The sequence below is a fragment of the Leishmania martiniquensis genome, chromosome 35 (assembly GCF_017916325.1).
Source record: "Leishmania martiniquensis isolate LSCM1 chromosome 35, whole genome shotgun sequence".
In the NCBI taxonomy this organism is placed as follows: domain Eukaryota; phylum Euglenozoa; class Kinetoplastea; order Trypanosomatida; family Trypanosomatidae; genus Leishmania; species Leishmania martiniquensis.
Window position 1 is genome coordinate 107,330 of NC_090170.1, and position 17,671 is coordinate 125,000.

The 17,671-nt window shown below is 59.2% G+C and overlaps 7 protein-coding genes across 7 annotated transcripts in view; all 7 read left to right on the plus strand.

The window, feature by feature from the left end:
- Positions 1-269: 269 nt before the first annotated feature.
- Positions 270-1,253, plus strand: LSCM1_00787 (uncharacterized protein; the record flags this gene model as incomplete). Its single annotated transcript, XM_067318425.1, has 1 exon — positions 270-1,253. The coding sequence occupies one exon, from the start codon at positions 270-272 to the stop codon at positions 1,251-1,253; it is 984 nt and encodes a 327-aa protein (XP_067174530.1).
- Positions 1,254-2,502: 1,249 nt separating this feature from the next.
- On the plus strand, positions 2,503-3,786 carry LSCM1_00788 (uncharacterized protein; the record flags this gene model as incomplete). The annotated part of the gene is made up of 1 exon (XM_067318426.1): positions 2,503-3,786. One exon carries the CDS (start codon positions 2,503-2,505, stop codon positions 3,784-3,786), a length of 1,284 nt encoding a protein of 427 aa, XP_067174531.1.
- A 1,427-nt stretch (positions 3,787-5,213) lies between these two features.
- Positions 5,214-6,827, plus strand: LSCM1_00789 (uncharacterized protein; the record flags this gene model as incomplete). The annotated part of the gene is made up of 1 exon (XM_067318427.1): positions 5,214-6,827. The coding sequence occupies one exon, from the start codon at positions 5,214-5,216 to the stop codon at positions 6,825-6,827; it is 1,614 nt and encodes a 537-aa protein (XP_067174532.1).
- Positions 6,828-10,169: 3,342 nt separating this feature from the next.
- LSCM1_00790 (uncharacterized protein) lies at positions 10,170-11,189 on the plus strand (the record flags this gene model as incomplete). The annotated part of the gene is made up of 1 exon (XM_067318428.1): positions 10,170-11,189. One exon carries the CDS (start codon positions 10,170-10,172, stop codon positions 11,187-11,189), a length of 1,020 nt encoding a protein of 339 aa, XP_067174533.1.
- A 709-nt stretch (positions 11,190-11,898) lies between these two features.
- LSCM1_00791 (uncharacterized protein) lies at positions 11,899-13,392 on the plus strand (the record flags this gene model as incomplete). The annotated part of the gene is made up of 1 exon (XM_067318429.1): positions 11,899-13,392. The coding sequence occupies one exon, from the start codon at positions 11,899-11,901 to the stop codon at positions 13,390-13,392; it is 1,494 nt and encodes a 497-aa protein (XP_067174534.1).
- An 813-nt stretch (positions 13,393-14,205) lies between these two features.
- Positions 14,206-16,305, plus strand: LSCM1_00792 (uncharacterized protein; the record flags this gene model as incomplete). Its single annotated transcript, XM_067318430.1, has 1 exon — positions 14,206-16,305. The coding sequence occupies one exon, from the start codon at positions 14,206-14,208 to the stop codon at positions 16,303-16,305; it is 2,100 nt and encodes a 699-aa protein (XP_067174535.1).
- Positions 16,306-17,514: 1,209 nt separating this feature from the next.
- Positions 17,515-17,671, plus strand: part of LSCM1_00793 (uncharacterized protein) — a gene marked incomplete at both ends in the record, with an annotated part of 894 nt that continues 737 nt past the window's right edge. Inside the window, one exon of the mRNA XM_067318431.1 lies at positions 17,515-17,671. This exon is cut by the window's right edge and continues 737 nt beyond it. Coding sequence (XP_067174536.1) covers positions 17,515-17,671 — 157 coding nt within the window.

Below are 17,671 nucleotides of genomic sequence, written 5' to 3' on the forward strand. Positions count from 1 at the left end.
CGCGGACGGGGGACGGCGGGCGCTTTTTTTCGACTCGCCCCACCGTCCTCACCGCATCTTGTTAGCCTTTCCACATATTGTGCTCAACTCAAGGAGCGCCACGTGCGTTGCGAAAGACGCGAGCACTTCCCTTCATCATCACGGCGAAGTTCCGCCTTTGTGGCTGTGTCGCTCGTGAGAAGGGCTGCCGATTATTTCGGCTCCTTACCTTTCAACCCTCAAACTGGCTAGTGCTGTGCGGGTTATTTTCTTGAGCCTCCGCCACCACGATGGTCGTCGACCCTCTCTCGCAAATCCTGTCTCAGGTGATTGACGACGTGAGTTTCTCTCAGACACATACGGTCAGTGATGACTTCAGGGTGTACCCGAAGTCTTCTATCGACAGTGTGAACACTCTCCAACAGGAGCAACGAAAGCGCGTTGATCAGACGTATGGCGCACGCGCACCATCCCCTGATTTTCTTGGCTCTCAGCTGCTGGCGGAGTATCGAGGCGAGGCGGCTTCGCTGCAGCTCGCTAAAGAGTCTGGCGACCCCAATTTTCCAACGACCATTTCTCGCATGACGGCCGAGCAGACGAAGCAGTTCAAGAAAGACATGAAGCAGCGCATTCACGAGTGGGAGGCTGCCGTGCGGGATGCAACAGGGCAGACAGACGTCTACCCGGACCAGAAGGCTGCGTTGCGAGCCATTTATGAACTCTACCGCGCCACCAAGATGAAGGTGCTGGGGTTGGAGCCGTCTGTCGGTTCCCACGGAGCAACAGCGGAGCCATCCGTCGCCGGTGGCCGCGACGTGTCGCAGAGCGTCAATGCGCAGGCGGCTAGTGCATCATCGGCGCCAGCTTCTTCGGTTGGCGGGGCGAGGGCGGATAGCGCTCGCTCGAGCTCCTCGGTTGCCAAGGATGGTACTTCAGGCTCTACCAAAGCACCTTTGCGCACACCTGCCGCTCCTAGCGGCGAGAGCCGCGCAGCGACAAGCGGCGCTTCAGCTTCGGCTACGGCTGGCCGCGGGGCTGACTGGATTCAGCGCATCGAGCGGGTTCCACTGGGCACCGACAACGTGTCCACAATGTCCGAGGAGGCTTTGCAGGTGGAGAAGCGCAGCTTGAAGCAGGTCCTGCACCGCTTCGAAAGTGACTTTGAGAAGTACAACGGCGTGCGTCCCGGTCGGCATGACCGCCACGGCTTCACTGTGGAGTACCACCGCTACGGTGAGCTCAAAAACGAGCTCGCGCGCCGTTCTCAAAAGTAGACGTGAAGGGGCGGGGTAAAGCTTCCTTGCCACGTTTGCGCGCTACGCTTTCCACAGCCACGCTGCCAAGTGCAGAGCAGTCGGGCCGAAGCGGCGGTAGAAGGGGCTGACCTAATGTGGAGGAGGTGACGAAGACGTCGGAAAGCAGGCTGAGGGGTGCCGGGGGATGAGATGAGAAAAAAAGGAAGATGTGAGAGCCCATGCGCGGCTGTCTGCCGAGGAGCGTTGCGGTGCTTAGTGCAAGCTGCCCACCGCAGCCAACTCGTCGCTCGCGTCTTGGTGTCTTCCTTTGCTCTGGGCCAGCCACCTTGTCTGGCCTACTGCTCTGTCCCTTTCGTCCTCCTCCATCCACTCTTTTTTCTCCCGCTTTTGCTGTGGAATCTTTAGAAATGTGTGCGCGCCTGCACTGCCGCCGCCGCCCCCTTCATTTTCGCCGCTACGGTGCCCCTGCTCGGGATGCTTCGATCTTTTCCGCACCGTCTCTGGTGCTTACACATCTGCACATCTACTCTGCGCTCACAAGAAGTATGCAGGTCCGAGGGAAAGCTCACCTGCACATGCCACAGAGCAGTTTCATACGTTCGAGCGTCGCCGGGCTGCTTCTTTGCTGTGTGAGCGAAAGCGGTAGAGTCGCGGTGCTGCACCACATCGAGGAGGACTCTGGAGAGTGCTCTCAGACAGGAGTCTGGTGCTTGACGCACGGTACACGTGCGCCACGGTGACGCCGTGCTGAAAGGTACCTCCGTTTTTGCTTTTATGCTCACTCTGCCAGTAATAACACACAGACTACCCATTGGAGAGGCGCTTGGGTGTTACTGAAGCGACGACGGGACATGAAGCTGCCGACTTGCGCTCGGCCTGAGGTGTCATGCGCGTGCACCACATCGACACAACTATTTGTTTTTCTATGCCTCCTCTTTGCCCTCTTGCCCTGTATCATTGACCATACCGCACCCGCCCACTCCTTTCTTCACAACTGGCTGTTGCGTTGCCCTGGTGAGGCAGTTCGAGCAGCAGGAAAGGGCAAGAGCACACGCCCCCCTCCTTCCACGCACCGTCCACTTCGATATCCGCTGCCGGGGCTGTTTTTCAGTGTCCTCCCTCCAACTATCCCCACCACATTCGTGCAAACGAGCGCTCGCTCAGATTAGAAGGGGCGGGCTCGTGTTGCTGGATCACCAGTGCTGGTATACACAAACGCACCAAGACAGACACATACACTCGGCGCGCACTCGCATCTTGCTCACCCATGCAGCGCAAGTACACCAACGCGCAGGCTTTGGCCGTATACCAAGCACTGCAGCAGAGCGGCGGCCTCAGTGCGCTGGAGGACGACACCGCCACCGCACTGTATCTTTCGCAGAATGCGGCGGCAACCGGCGAGCTTAACTTCACGCCTGGGCTGCTGGAGCGACTGACGAAGCGACTAGACAAGGGTGGTATGGTGCTGGACCCCTTCTGCTCGTACGATTACGCCGACCGCCGCCACATCCGCAACTTCTCCATGTCCATCCCCATCCCTTTTAGCGCTTTCGACGGTATCCGCCGCAGCAAACACCAAGTGCAGCTAACCGCGGCGCAGGAGGAGAATGTTCTGAAGTCCTTTGACAAGTTGCTTAACGGTGAGGACGTCAGGAAGAACGGCGTGACGGCGGCGTCGAAAGGCGCACGCGAGATTTCTATGGCGCTGCCGTTTGTGAGCGCCTTTTTCGACCAGCGCTGCCCGGAACTCCACAACAGCGCACTGACAGGTTCCCGCGAGGGGGCGACGTATCTTCTTTTATCCGTTATCACTGGCCACAAGGAACTTTGCACCAAATGCCTCAAGGCCGGCGCCAATCCGAACAACATGTCGTTTCTTCGAGACGAGTCGCCGGCACCCGGTGACATGCTTCATGGCTACAGCCCTGTCTTCATGGCGGTGCTGGCAGAGCAAGTGGAGATACTGGAGCTGCTGTGCAGCTGTGGTGGAAGCATCCACGTGTACGACCGCTGGGGCCGCACCCCTCTGCACGCTGCCATGGCGGTAGAAAGCACAGCGACAGTTCAATGGCTGCTAGCAAGGGGCGCGCCCTTGTACGTGCCAGATGGCTTCGGCATCCTCCCAGCTGACAGCTGCGTTGGCACCCAGTATGCTGAGTATTCAATGCCCATGCTGGCGTTGCAGGAGCCGCCAAAGTTCCCACCGCCGAGCTATTTCGCCGAGGCTGCGAAGGGCTGGGCCACTCCAGAGCCAGGGAGCAAGTCCGCGGCTGAGAAGGAGTCGAACAAGGAAGCTGCCGCGACCACCTCGGGTCTATCGAGCGCTGAGGAAGAGGCCAAGATGGAGCTCTGCCGCTGTCGCTCCGGCCGCCCAGTAGGGTACTGCGGTTGCATTGATGACATGCTCGTTCGATGGGCGCGCGACCGCCTGAACACAGAGTGGAGCCCCGGCGTCAACTTCAGCGCACTCGCAAAGAGGCAAGCGTCTTCCGAGGAGGAGCAAAAGCGGATGGCACACAGCGCAGGCGGCAGTCGAGGTGCTAAGTCGTAGCAGTAGAGGGACGAACCGTGCCAGAGATGGCCAGCGCGCATCGAGTGCGTGGCGCAGGGTGGATGAGATCTGCGGCTCCTGCTCCGTGCCACCGCGGGTGGTACGGCATGCCTGTAGACCGCATCAAAGAGGGGAGGTGGACTGATGTGCGAAAAGGCGTATGCCATGGTTGCTCTCCCCCGTGCGGCGCGTTCTCGGCGTTGCACTGTCCCGTACTTACTTCTTCCGCTCTCCTTGATTTCGTGCGTGCATGTCTGCCGCTGCTGCGGGGGCGGGGGGGGTTGTCGTCGCGGATACTCGTTAAATGGTGTGCTATGCGCGCTCGCCCAAACACACGCACACAGAAAAAGCAAAAGACTGCCAATGAACAGGAAAAAGGAGACACAGAGGAAGGGATAACAGTGCCTTCACTGCTGGATCTGGGCGTGTACGTGTGCTTTTTCCCTCCCCCCTCCCCCCACCACACTCTCTCCGCTTGGTCCTTCATGCGACTGCAACCATTCTGTGGCACCCACTGATGGCAATCAGCGGCTCTCAGCGATTCATGCCCCCTCCTACAAGGCCTTCTCCACTCCCACCCACTCAACTTTTCCGCTGCTGTCGCAACCCTCTCCCCTTCCTCCGCCACCCTTACATCTGCTCAGCTAAAGAAAAAGCACCCTCATTGCACCTCTCTCCCACCTCTGATCTCATCGCCCTTCTCTCCTGTCCTCAGTGAAACTTGAGTACGCCCACCACAAAGAGACGAAGAAGGACTCGGCCCAACTTGTCGCTTGCCCTCCCCCTCCTCCCCGCCTTTCACCCCTCCCTGTGGCCCTCTCCCCTTCTCCTGACCCTTCTAGCATTTGCATACACCTTTTCCCAGTCGGCCTGCCCCCTGATCTCACCGCGTCCATTCCTTCTCTCTCTTCTTGTGGATTCCGTTGAGAAATTCGCTCTGTTGATCCCCTTCGCAGCGTACCCCCACTCCCCTCACCCAGTCGCGTCCCCCCATCACGCCACTGCCGGCTTATTATTTTTTTTTTCGTTTGCGTGTGTGTGCGGGTGCGGGTGTGCCGAGTCGTCGTTTCCCCCTTTCCCTTCCCCCCCTCGTTCGACAGCAAACGGCGAATTTTTTCCCCTCTCTTCTCAGAGGAAGGAACCCGCGATCCGTCGCCTTCCCTCTACAGCCCCCTCTAGCATTACTCTCTCCCTCTCGGCAAGGCACGAGAGGCTAAAGGCACACATCTCACGCCACACACGGTACACCCTCTTATCATACACACACACGACCCGTCCTCCCCCCACGCGCAGAAGCTCACGGCTTGTTCCTCTTGCACCTCCTCTCTCGAAGAAGCGCCCCTTGTGTGCGAGTGTCTTTGTGAAGGTAGCGCCAGTGAGCACCGACATACACAGGAAACGAGTGATCAAAGGTTCGGACCGCAGAAATGCTCCACAGTCCTGTGCAGGCAACTCCCACCATGATAGGCGAGGCGGCACTGAAGCGGGAGATTGCCTTGCAGGAGGCTTCTGAAGTTCTCGACAACAAGTCGCACGCCTTCCCAAGGTCTCCAACCGATCGGAGGGACGGTTCGTACGAGACCGTTGCCGCCGCGGAGCCGTTTGTGCACTGCATCCCTCTGTGGACTAGGGTGACAACCTACCTCTCCCTCCTCCTGTTCCTTTTATTGGCGTACGTGCGGGACGGCTACCGTCAGCTCTTAGCGCACGGGGAGAACAATGTGCGCCCCGGCTACGCGCCGATAGTGAGAGACTTCGACCATTGGTGGAACCGCTACTTTTACCGCCGCGTCTGCGACTGCTTCATGCGCCCCATAGACTCGCGTCCCTCTCGTGTGATCGGGCTGATGGAGCGCGTGCTGGCGGACAACAAAACGTTTGAGTACACTGGCCGCATCGTGCCGGTAGTGAACATGGGATCCTACAACTACCTCGGCTTTGCTGAAGACACACAGAGCATCACACACGACGTGCTAGACTCGATCGACGACTACGGCCTCGCCTCGTGCAGTGCGCCGCAGGAATTGGGCCAGAGCACTGTTGTCGGTCGCCTCGAGCGCGAGTTCGCCGAGTTCCTCGGCAAGGAGGACTCGATCGTGTGCGGCATGGGCTTTGGTACAAATCTCCGCGGTCTCCCCGCCCTCTTCGGCAAGGAGGCGCTGGTGTTGTCCGACTCTCTTAACCATTCCTCCCTCGTCAACGGCATTCGCTCGTCTGGCGCTAAGGTGAAGGTCTTTCAACACGACCACTTTGATCAGGTGGAGAAGTACCTGCGCGAGGGCATAGTGCTCGGCCAGGACCCCTGCGGCGAATACAAGCCATACAAGCGCATCGTCATCGTCTTTGAGGGCATTTACAGCATGGAGGGTGAGATCGTCAACCTCAAAAAGTTTGTCGAACTCAAAAAGAAGTACAAGGTGCTCCTCTTCATGGATGAGGCGCACTCGATTGGCGCGATCGGCCGCACTGGTCGCGGCGTTTGCGAGCACTGTGGTGTTGACCCGAAGGACGTCGACGTCCTCATGGGCACGTTCACGAAGAGCTTCGGCTCCATCGGCGGCTACATAGCCGGTGACAAGCAGCTCATTCACTACCTACGTCAACATAGCTCTATCGCCCTGCATTTCGATCCCCTGGCGCCGCCATGCGCACAGCAGGTGCTCTCAGTGCTGCACGTGCTGCTCGGCAAGGACGGCACGGACCTAGGCCAGAAGCGCATCAATCAACTGAAGGAGAACTCGGCGTTTTTTCGGCGCGGGCTAATAGATCTTGGCCTGGCAGTTCTCGGCGATGACAGCAGCCCAGTCATACCGGTGATGTGCTACAACCTTGGCAGGCTTAGCACCCTCTCCCGAATGTGCCTGGAGCGCGGTGTCGCCATCGTCGTCGTCGGCTACCCGGCAACGAAACTGCTCGAGTGCCGTGTGCGCTTCTGCGTCTCGGCGTGCCACACGCGCGAGGACCTGCAACACACTCTGGATGTGATGAAGGAGCTGAAGAAATTTGTCTTCATGGACTGCGGCAAGAGCAAGCTGCATTAAGCAGTGCGTGCAGGCGAGGGCAAGGGTCGGCTCTCGACCACAACAACTGCATGCCCAATGCGCTAAAAGCTCTGTACACGTTTGTGCGGGCAGGAGGGAAGGAGCTCACAGGATCGGCCGATCACCTGTCCAATTTCCCACGTGCTGCTCCCCACCGACACGCGAGCGCCCGCGTCCGTCTCTCAGGCGTGTATGCGTGTGCATGCATGCGTCCGCGTACATCTGCAGGGGGCTGCAGATTCTCAGCCACGAATTTATTTTGCCATGTGCGCTCGCCACGTATGCGCCATCTTTTGTCTTCACTTTTTCGCTTCTGTTTTCGGTTAGGTACTATGCTAGGCGTCTAGGCGTGTGTACCCCAGTGTCCGTGCGCATGCTGGCTCTCCCCCCTCCTCCTTTCCACCCTGGTGACCGTATGCGTCTTGAGACTGTGCTGATAAGTCTGCGTGTGCTGTGCGGCGATGATTGCGAGTCAGTGGGAGACGAGAGGAGTACGGGGATGGAGAAGCGACAACCCTGGCGTTCTCGTGCGCGGGTACGCTCTCTCTACTTGGCCCCGCGTTTCCCCTTCTCGCCTCATGGTTTTGCGGCTCATTATCCGCAGAGTGGAGGAAGTACCACTGGCCGGACTTGAGTCGAGGCAGTGGCAGCGGACGTGGAGGGGCTACTAACGGCACGAATGTGCTCATAGACTCTAAAGCTGACCTCATGGCAGCTAGCACCGCTGCGTGTCTCTCTCTGTCTCGACTTCCCCTTCGTCCACGTTTCTGCATTCTCTTTCATTTTTTCTCCACATCTCCTTTCGCCTTCCACCGCTTGACGTTAGACACCTTTCTGGGGCATCTTTAGGTTTCGGAGAGGGGAGAAGGGGTGTGGGAGGGTTACGTCCGCATCTGCCTCTGTGACCGCCCGTGAAGTGGGGGTCTCTCTTTGCGGCTCTGTGCACGTACGCCGTTGCTTTTCCTTCTCTCAGTGTTTTCTCCTGACCCCAATCCCCCTCCTACCGTGTTCTTTCCTGACTCTCTGTTGTCTAGTCGGCCGTTTATCTTCAGCGCAGTCCCCCCCTCCCCCAACATTCCCACACGCACATACTCGCACAGACACGCGTACGCACATGAGCGCCTTTCGCTTTTTTTTTGCGTGTGCGTGTGTGTGCTGCAGCGATTTTTTCCCCGTTTCTGCATGGCTACGCTGCGTGTGTTGTGGCTGTGTGTGCGCACACCCTCCTCTTCCCGAATGAAGAATCTCGACCTTCCAAAAATGTTTACCGCGAACCGCCCCTGCTCTGTTGTCCAACTGACTCCACTGTCCCTATTTGTGTGTCCTTGCCGGACGGGAGTAAGGGCAGGTAAGAGGAGGAGAGCGGAAGAGATGGGCGGGCGCGAGGAGGAGAAGCATTAGGCACACGCATCAGCTCATGGCCGGTACATGAAGAGGCGCATCGCTCTCTCGCCACAGTGCAGTGGAGGTGTCCTTGGTTGCTCTCATATAATTCAGCGCCGACTGAAAAGTGTTGCGCTACCGAAGCAGCGCTGCTGAAGCATCAAGAGAAACCAAAGCCCACGTAGCGGATTGGTTGCATGCGTGGTAGCTACAGGTGTCTTGTCAACTCTCTCTCACACACACACACCGCACCCATGCTCCCTCTCCTCCTTCCCTCCACTCAGCTTATCGGGTGCCTACCACTCTTTCCTTGTGTGACTCTCTGTTCTCTCTCGTGAGTAATGATGGGCGGCCACGTCATGGAAAAGATGTCTCCCCGGCTTGATCAATCATCCTGGTGATGGTCGGAGCTGCACGCAGACAAGAGAATGATGGCACGCCGAGACGCAAGTGCTTGCCCCTGCGCACCTTATCGGCCGTCAACGCGGCTCATCCCTTCTTTCACCCTCGCCTTTGCCTTCCCGCCACTAAAGTTTTATCTGCTTCCGCGTGCGCTTGTATGGGACGCTGACCTTTGCTCCATCTTTTCAGGACCACGGAGGCTTCTGCCCCGCCGCCAGTCTGCAACTCCGGGCGCCTCCTTCGGGAGGCATCAGGTTGAGGTGGGAAAAAAAATGTGCGGCTCTCGCTTCATGGGCATCGCTTCTGCGTACCACAGAACCGTGTGTAAAAGAAGAATGCTCCTTAATCGAATAGAAAGGGCGCAAGTCATGGAATACTCCACGCGCTCATCCCCCTCTCCGACTGCTGTTGTCGACTCTGCCTCCCTCCCTTCGCAACGTACACGAATGCATGCATGCAGCCACACGAAACAATCAAAGGGGCCGACGACAGTGCTGAACTCTTTCCACTTTGTTTGCCCTTTTTTCGTGTTCGCAAGCCGTTCTTCTCTTTGAAGCATTGCCAGCGTCTCACTGTTACCTTTTTTTTTGTCTCGCTCGCTGGCACCCCTTCTCCCCGTTATCCAACTTTCCCCCTTTTCTCCGGGTAATTGGCAGAGACGCGGACGTGGGCCGCACTCGTTCAGCATGTGGGCGCCGGTGCTTTGTGTAGCATTTTCATCTAATTTCATTCTCCGGGTGAGCTCTTGCCCCACTTTCTCCCTCTCAGCCTCATAGGCCATCCCTGACTCTGTGTGCGCAGCTCTTGCTGACGATCAAATTTATCTTCGATTGCTCGTTTGTATGTTTGTGTGTATGTGTAAGGGGCTCGGTGGCCTGCCTTGTTCCCGCCTCATCTTTTTGGGTTTTGCCAGTGTGCGCTCGTTAGCCTTTTCGCTTGTACTCGGTTCACTCTTCCCCACCCTTCGCTGACTCTCGTTGATACGGGAGAGCAAGCACCGCCGTGCCAACGCATGCACACCCGCGCTACTTGCCCACACATCTGAATTCATGCGGCCTCCTCATGAGACATTTATTTGCGTTCTCTGCCTGAATAAGAACACCTTTGTCATCAAAGATGCCCCGGCATGTGTGAGCCGGCGTTCCTAGGAGGAGGCTTCGATGGAGGTAAGTGGCAGAGAGCTGTGGCACGCATTGGCTACCCCATCCCCGCTCGCTGCAGTGCTTCCACCTAGCCGCGGCAGCAGAGTGCCCCCCGCACGGATGCAGAGCATCAAGCCGAACACATCGGCTACTCTCCGCTTTGGCATGTACTGCCCGTGCAAACGGGTGACGTTCTCATCTTCAACCCGCTCTTCCCATCCCTCTCTGTCTTTCGGTAGTGTTTCTTACCTCCGCCGCGCGTGCAGGAGGGTCGCCGCTTCCGCCCGCCTTCACTCGCCCCTCACCAAGAGCCCACAGAGGAAGAGGCGCGTACGGGCCTTCCCTCGACGACTACACACACCCGCACCCGCCATTCCTTCTTCTCTAGCGTGCGTGGCTGGGAGGCTGAAGTGCAATGTGGGCCCTATTTGTTGCTTTGACTTCGGCCCTCGGCGCAGCACTTGTGACGACGGCGATGTGGACGGTGCAGCGTGCTCCGCGTTGGGAGTGGGGGTCCTCGACTGTGCTCATTACGGGCGGTAGCGCCGGTATTGGCCTCGCCACCGCCAAGTGCCTTGCACGCAGGCACGTGCCATTTCTAGTCCTCGCAGCGCGTCGAGAATCTGTCCTGCGAGAGGCAGTGCAGGAAGTGAAGCGAGTCATCGAAGAGTGCGGCAGCCGCACACGTGTGTCGTGTGTGGCGATGGATGTGGCGGACGAAGTTTCGGTTGCTACAGGCCTCTCCCGTGCGAAAGCACAGTGCGATGGTCGCCCCATCAACCTCCTTATCTGCAACGCCGGCTTCGCACACCCAGCTCGTTTTATGGAGAGCACCATGGCCCACGCTCGGCAGATGATGGAGGTGAACTACTTTGGATCTCTGGCTGTGCTTTGGAGGGTGCTGCCAGAGATGCTAGAGATGAAACAGGGTCGCGTTGTCCTGATGAGCAGCATGGCTGCCAGGGCGCCGATTGCGGGATACACCTTGTACAGTGCTACCAAGGCTGGCTTGCGCGCCTTTGCCCACAGTCTCGACATGGAAAACAGCTGCCTCGGTGTGCGAGTGCAGGTGGTAAGCCCACCGGACGTGGAGACGCCTGGATATGCCCACGAAAGCGAGGTAAAAAGCCCTGAGTGCGCCGCCATCTCTTCGTTTGGGGGTGCAAAACCGTTTACAGCGGAGGCGATGGCGCAGTCTATCGTCCAGGGCATCGAGGACTACTCGTTCGACATCACTCTTGGGTCGGATGGCACTCTGCTCAGCTACGGCTGTGCTGGCATGGAGCCGGCGACGAGCGTGTCAGCATTGCTGGTCCAGTCAGCATTAGGTGGAGTGCTGCGGCTCGGACTGGCAGTGTTTTCTAAGATACACTACGGAATCGTAAAGAAGGTGCGCCTCTCAGAGGTGTCGCCAGCACCGCCAGCGTGCCGATAGAGGTGCCTATTTGTGCGTAGACGTGCTTGCGTGTCTGTGACGGCGTTGATGATCCGTCCTTCTGTCACAGGCGAGGGGCGGAAGAGAGAGGGTACAGTGTTGGCTTCTGGACCCAAGTAGGGATCACCATCAAAAGCGAAGCAAAAAAGAATAAAAGGGGCGCAGCTGGTAACACAGAGGCTGATGATCCTGTGTGGGGGAGGCGTACTCGTGCCGTGACGCTTGTTGCAGTGTGATCGTTAGAGTCGCTACAGTCTGGGAGCGGTGGAGGCAGAGGGGGGGCCCCTTCTCTTCGCAGAGGTGCGCATATGCGCCAGAGCGCCTCAGTGTCTGCCTTCTCCCCCCCCAATCGAGAGCAATGATTGGACAAAGTAGGTTTCTCTTTCATGCGTTTCTTCTTAACCTGCCTCTCGTTCATGGACATGCTTCGACGTGTGCGTTTGCTTTCATTGTCGGGCCCTGTGAGGGGCCTCACGCACGTGCCGTGACTGAAGAAGCGCGCAAGGCGAGTGTCACGCAGTGGAGTCAGTAAGCCGGCGTTTCTCGGCTCCACTGCAACACACTTACACACACACACACACGCAAACATACATGCCCGCCTTGCCGTAGTCTGCGTAGCGCATCCGAGTCCGCGAGTGAGGTGGTTTCACACAGGCGCGGCAAATTGGGAAGCCATATGAGGCGAGGGGATTGACCGCAATCGGCGACGATGCCCACGCACTTCTTCCGCAGCTCTTCTCTACAGATATGCGCATTTCCTTTCCTCGGTGTCGGTGCCGTCACCCTGGGGAGTGCGCTGTTTGATATCATTTGCTCCGGGCGCGGCGCCGTACCGGTGTTCAACAGCGCCGCTGTACTCCGGACGGAGGAGTCGGCGCGCTACCCGTGTGAATGCATCAAGGACTTTGATGTTGTCGTGCGTAGCTTTTACGTGCCTGTAGTTGCCGACACCGATGGCCGCGCGCAAGCGTCGGCCCTGCCTTTCCGGCGGTGGCTCGACAGGTTCGTGGGTTTCTTCTCCAATGACACGCGCTACACTGACAGTGGAAACCTAGCCGACACAACGGCACCGGCCCAGTCCGTGCGGCTGGTTGTACGAGATGCCAAAGATTCAGCAGGCAAGGCAAACTCGAGGCTAATCGCAGCCTCTCAATGGCCACCTGGCACTACAAAATATGCTGCCCTGGTTCTGGAGCCCTCCTCGCGAACCAGCGGCGACTCGAGTGCCGCACCTCCGGCGCCGCCGCGCCCGCTGCTGCGACAGTTAGCAGACGGGGCCACCTTCCAGTCTTTCTCCCGGTGCAACCCACGGTCCACGCTGCTAGACATGGCGTGTGAGGGAGACCCCACCTACCTTGGTGCACCCTATCTTCGCGTGCTCTTAAGCGGCTTCCTGCTGCTGCCCAACACCCTCTCGCAGCTGAATGTTGCGGTCCTCGGTGTAGGTGGCGGGTCGTTGCCCATGTTTCTCCAGCAGTACTTTGCTCCACGGATGCACCGGTGCGACTTGGTGGATGTCGAACCCATGTGCATCAAGGCGGCCGTTGAGCAGCTTGGGCTGAAGGAGCTGCTGAACACGGTGGCGTTACGGCGAGAGGGCGGTGGGGTGCACTATTATATCGAGGACGCCGTCCACTACTTGTCCCACCGCGTTGGTGATGCCGACTTTCGAACAGTTCGGCCTTTAAGAGGCGGGTCAGGGCGCTCGGCAGAGATGGGAGAGGGAGAAGATACTTTTCTGCAGCACGGCACTCCCGTTGTCCATGATGCCATTCAGCCAACCACCGCCGCTTCGCAGGCCACGAGTGCCAAGCGCCAGCGCCACCTTGACCTGCTGTTCGTGGACCTGTTCGTCGGCAGCGAGCTCGACAGGGTCGTCACCACACACGAGTTTCTGCATCTGTGTCGCCGCTCCCTCTCCCCTCACGGGGTGGCCGCCTTCAACCTCCCCGCGGCAGACTGGCAATTTGTGCAGCGCTGCAACGACGTTTTCGGCGCCCGCAACGTTTACCGTATACCCGTACCGGCGTGCTCGAATGAGGTGGTGCTCGCTCGCGGCGGGGCAAAGAGTGGCAGCACCGTGGCGGACGCTCCACACCTTTCCCACCGCCACTTTTACCGCCGCGCGCAAGAGCTGAGGGCGCAATATCGTCTTCCCTACGATCTCGCCAACCACTACCCTGTGTGGTGGCGACTGTGGTAGCTGAGGAAGCTTGGAGGAGAGCCTAATTACACGGCCGGCACGTGCGCATGTATGCGACTGTGCAGCGACGAAGGGCGACCTTCACTATCGCCGCCAGAGAAAGAGGTAAACGGAGAGGGGCGATTGGGTCTTCGGTTGACCCTTCCCCCGATCTCGCGCGCCTGCGACCGTCAGCTTCACGATTTGTACCCGATGAGGGACTGCCTCGACCCGAAGAACACAAACCCAGCGACAGCGACCCACGCGCAGTGAATGGAGAGAGCGCTAAGCACCGTGAGCGCGGTCGAGGTGTCTAGGCCTGCTGAGCGTTTTTATGTATTTTTCGAGGGCTAGGGGAGGGGTGGGAAGAGGGAGGAGAGAGCGCGAGCTGCTGGATGAGTGAGGTGTGGGGTGGGGTGACAGTGGGCATGCTTCTCTGATCCGTCTCGGCTGAAGCGCCTCAGCATCGAATACAGCAGCTCAACACAAACGTGCTTGCTTGGCGGGCGTGCCTCGAATAGGGGTTCGACGGCTCTAACTCCCTGCAGCTGCCTTCCTCCGTTCCATGCCGTCGGCCGCTTCTGGCAGCTGCACTGTGGCTCTTGTCGCTCATGCTTACGCGGACGTTTCCTTTGAAAAATAAAACTGCATGCCGATCGCCTCCTCCTCCTCCCTAACGCCTTTTCCCACTTTGTTTTCGCCACTTCATCGCGTGGCCCTTTTGGGCATTTGTGGTGGCGGCGGGGAGACTGCGTTGATCAGCGCGCCTTCTCCGCTCAGGTAAGATAACAGCGAACACAGCAGCACAGGGGCTGAGACAGCCACTCCCAGACAATGTCGGCCACGATCGAAGCTGCACGCGCGTGCGCCTCGACGCTGCTTTTTCACAGTCTTCGCCTGCACGCCTTCCGAGGGGCACTGCCGCATGTCCTGCTTGTGGTGGATCGCGTGCCTTGTGTGCAGCAGAAGGTTCTCACGGAAGGCTATCTGCAGGTGCTGCGTGCATACGGGCAGCAAGGCGCAGCATACTTCACGAATAACCAGAACGGCGAATTGGAGGCGGCGACGGATGCGTCGGTTGGAGCGGCAAAAGGCTATGAGCCCCCAGCTAGCCCGGTCATTGAGATGTTCATCTCACTGGAGCCCGGCACAGAGACACCAAGCGGGTCGGCAGGGTTTTGTGTTCGCGCTCTGCCGCCGTCTTTCGCCGCGGACGATGCCGCCCCCCTCTCCTACTCCTTGATGCCGTTTTGCAGCGACGACTTCCTGTGCAGTGTGAAGCGCCTGCAACGGTTCTTCCGCCACTGTGGTGACGGGCAAGCGCAGAAGCAAGGCGAGGGACAGGCGGCGGTGGCTGGCGCTGGTGACGCAATCGCGACGTTGCCGCCTCGGATGGCGCCGTCGAGAGTATGGACGGCGGACTCGTTTAAGGAGGAGTTCGAAGCGCTGTGCCCGTTGCTGGGGCCACTGCTGTCCTCGAAAGGCGAAGCGGTCGAAGGCGACCCCACCGGGGAGCAACCTCGTTGGCAGGCGCTCTTCAACGGACCTCCGCGAGAGCTGCTTGGGTGCGTGCTGGTGCAAGAGAACGCCTTTCAAAACGAGATGAGACGCTACCGACTGCGTCTGAGTCTGTTCGACCTCGGCATCCGAGTTGCTGAGCACTGCCATCTGGGGATCATGAGCCAGAAGGCGGACCTCTTGGCAAGCGAGGGCCGCTTCACGGAGGCGCTGGAAGACGACCAAGTGTACAGCTACGCCCGCTCGTGCGCTTTCCGGCCCGAGGAGGCTCAGTGCCTCGCCAAGGCCATCGCCGACTCAATAGACTTGCACAGCTGGCGCCGCGCTGGGGGTACCAGCTGCGCAGGGCAAGCGCCTCTGGCCTCCGTGAGAGCCGCGCTGCAGAGTGCGGAGCTTCAGGCGATTTTCAATCCTGGCGCACTGGACGGCTGCGCGTCTGCGACGGTCGATGTCCACACCGCCACTGATGTGGAAGTAGCCCTACGGGAACCGATTGAGGGCCCTGGCATCCCTCTTGTGATTGTGTGCCGCGACGCAGCCAAGGTGCTCACCTACAGCGGCGGGATGGAAGACTGCCTAACTAACACCGGATACTATGCTGCGGCCTATGCGCCAGAGCGCAACGATGTCGCGCGGCACCGTGAGCGGTTTCAGACAGTGTACAACGAAGGTAGTGGTGAGGACGGGGAGGGCGAGGCGGATGAGGAGGGCGCCATCGCGACTCTTCCGGCGCATGGCCGCCTGAAGAAGAGGGAATACCTCGCAATGCTCAAGGCGAAGGGACAGAAGCCAAACAAGCCTCATAGCGACGGAGCAGGTGACGAGGATGGCGCGGTATCCCGCAGCGCCCCTGCGGGCTCCTGCATCTCCAACAGCATCGGTGGCACCTTTCCCATCGGCGAGGTCATCAGTGAGTCTTTCGACCTCTCGCAGCTCAATGGTATGTGCGACGTGTTTGCGTATCCTGATGTGTTCAAGAAGGTGACAATGAGCTACCCAGCACCGTTCACCATGACGGTGGAGAGAGGCGTTGTCACGCATATCAGCGACGAAGCCCCCAAGGAATTCCTCGAGTTGCTCAGCCTCGTGCGCCAGGTCGAGGGAAAGTGCTATGTGCGGGAGTTGGGCATCGGCCTCAATCCGTACGTCGGGCCCGCCCACGTCGTAAGCGACGTGACTACCTTCGAGAGGCAGTGGGGCATCCACCTCTCCCTTGGCCAGCGCCACCCTCTCTTTGCGAAGCAGCGTGAGCGGCGCAACGCCGACGGCACGACGGCCGCCGGGGTGCACGTGGAAGGCCCTGTCCTCAAGCGCAAGGCCGGCAAGTATCACATTGACGTGTTCGTGGATGCCGCGCAGCTCCGCATGGGCGACAGGTTTGCCGTCGACTTCACCAAAGGCATCGCCGTCCCGTGAGTGGAGCGTTTGCCTGTCGCTTTGGAGGTGCACAGGCCCGCCGCAGCTAACATGTCCACTGCCCACGCTTAGTCCATTTCCCACCGTTCACTAGGGAAGGCCATGTGCCCTCTCCCCCCGAAAGGCGTCAGAAGCCCGCGGAGTATCGGGTGTGCCTCACGCTCACACCCTCGCGAGTCGCCTTACACTCCGTCTCATTCGACGCCTCCTCGGTGCGGTTGCGCGTAAGAGAGCACGCAGAGGGTCTCGAGGAGTCGGTCGGCCTGGATGAGGGGGTGTGGGAGTGGGACACGAGTTAACCATGCAGGCGCCGCGGCGCAAAAGTACCGGCGCACAGGCAAAGACACACTCGTGATCAGCATCTCCAAAGCTGAGCCGAGCACAAACGACAACCTTGGCCACAGAGCCAGATCTCTCACCCCGCATTCATCGCCCCCGGCACGCTCGCATGCCTCACCTTTGCTGAACATGTCTCCGAGGGAGGTGACAGGCGTCATCGTCTTGTCGGACGTGCAGCCGTTTTCAACCGGTCACAGGGCATTCCGAGTACAGAGGGAAGAGCTTTGGGCTCCACGACACGCGTGCCTTGAGCCAGAAGACGGAAAGTTGTGCGCGGGGGGGGGTGCTGAGGAGGTGCACTCTTCTCAGGTGCGCCGCTCGCATGTGCGGCCGAATCGTTAACCATCGCACTTGGCTTTTGCAGTACAGGCGACGCTGCCGGGGATCTTTCTGTGCGCTCCCACCCCTTTGCTTGAATCCTCCCCTTCGCAACGCTCGATTGCCTCACTTGGATCACCTTTCACGTCTCCCTCTGCGTTGTTCTCGACTCCGCTGGTGGTGCTGTGCCCTAAAGCATTGAGGTGCATGCGCGGGTCTATGCATCGAACACGAAATCGGGCGGCTCCGCGTCTTTACCCACCGTTACTTCCTCTCTACCCCTACCTTTGCAGCGTCATTTAGACATTCAGCCTTCACCTATCCCGGTTCTCGGTCGAAGGCCTCTATCGTAGCCGCTCGCATCTGTCCCTCTCCTCACGAACCTCTCACACATCGTTGTCGTGCAGAGCCACCCTGACACATTTGGGCAGAGACCGTTCTTTTCCCTCTGATTCATCTCTAACTCGCTGCAGGGGCACCCCCCCCCCCGTTTTTTTTTTGCAACTGCCCACCGCAGGTACACTGCACTCTTTTGCACGGACGCAACACCACATGCGCGCCGGCACCTGGATGCGTGCCGCGGCTGCGGCAAGCTTGTCTTTAGCCAATTTCGAAGATCTGTGCCAGGACGAGTGCGTGCTGCGCTACGATGCAGTGTCTAAGATCGCCATCCTCTCAATGGAGCGACACGCGCGCAAAAATGCGATTG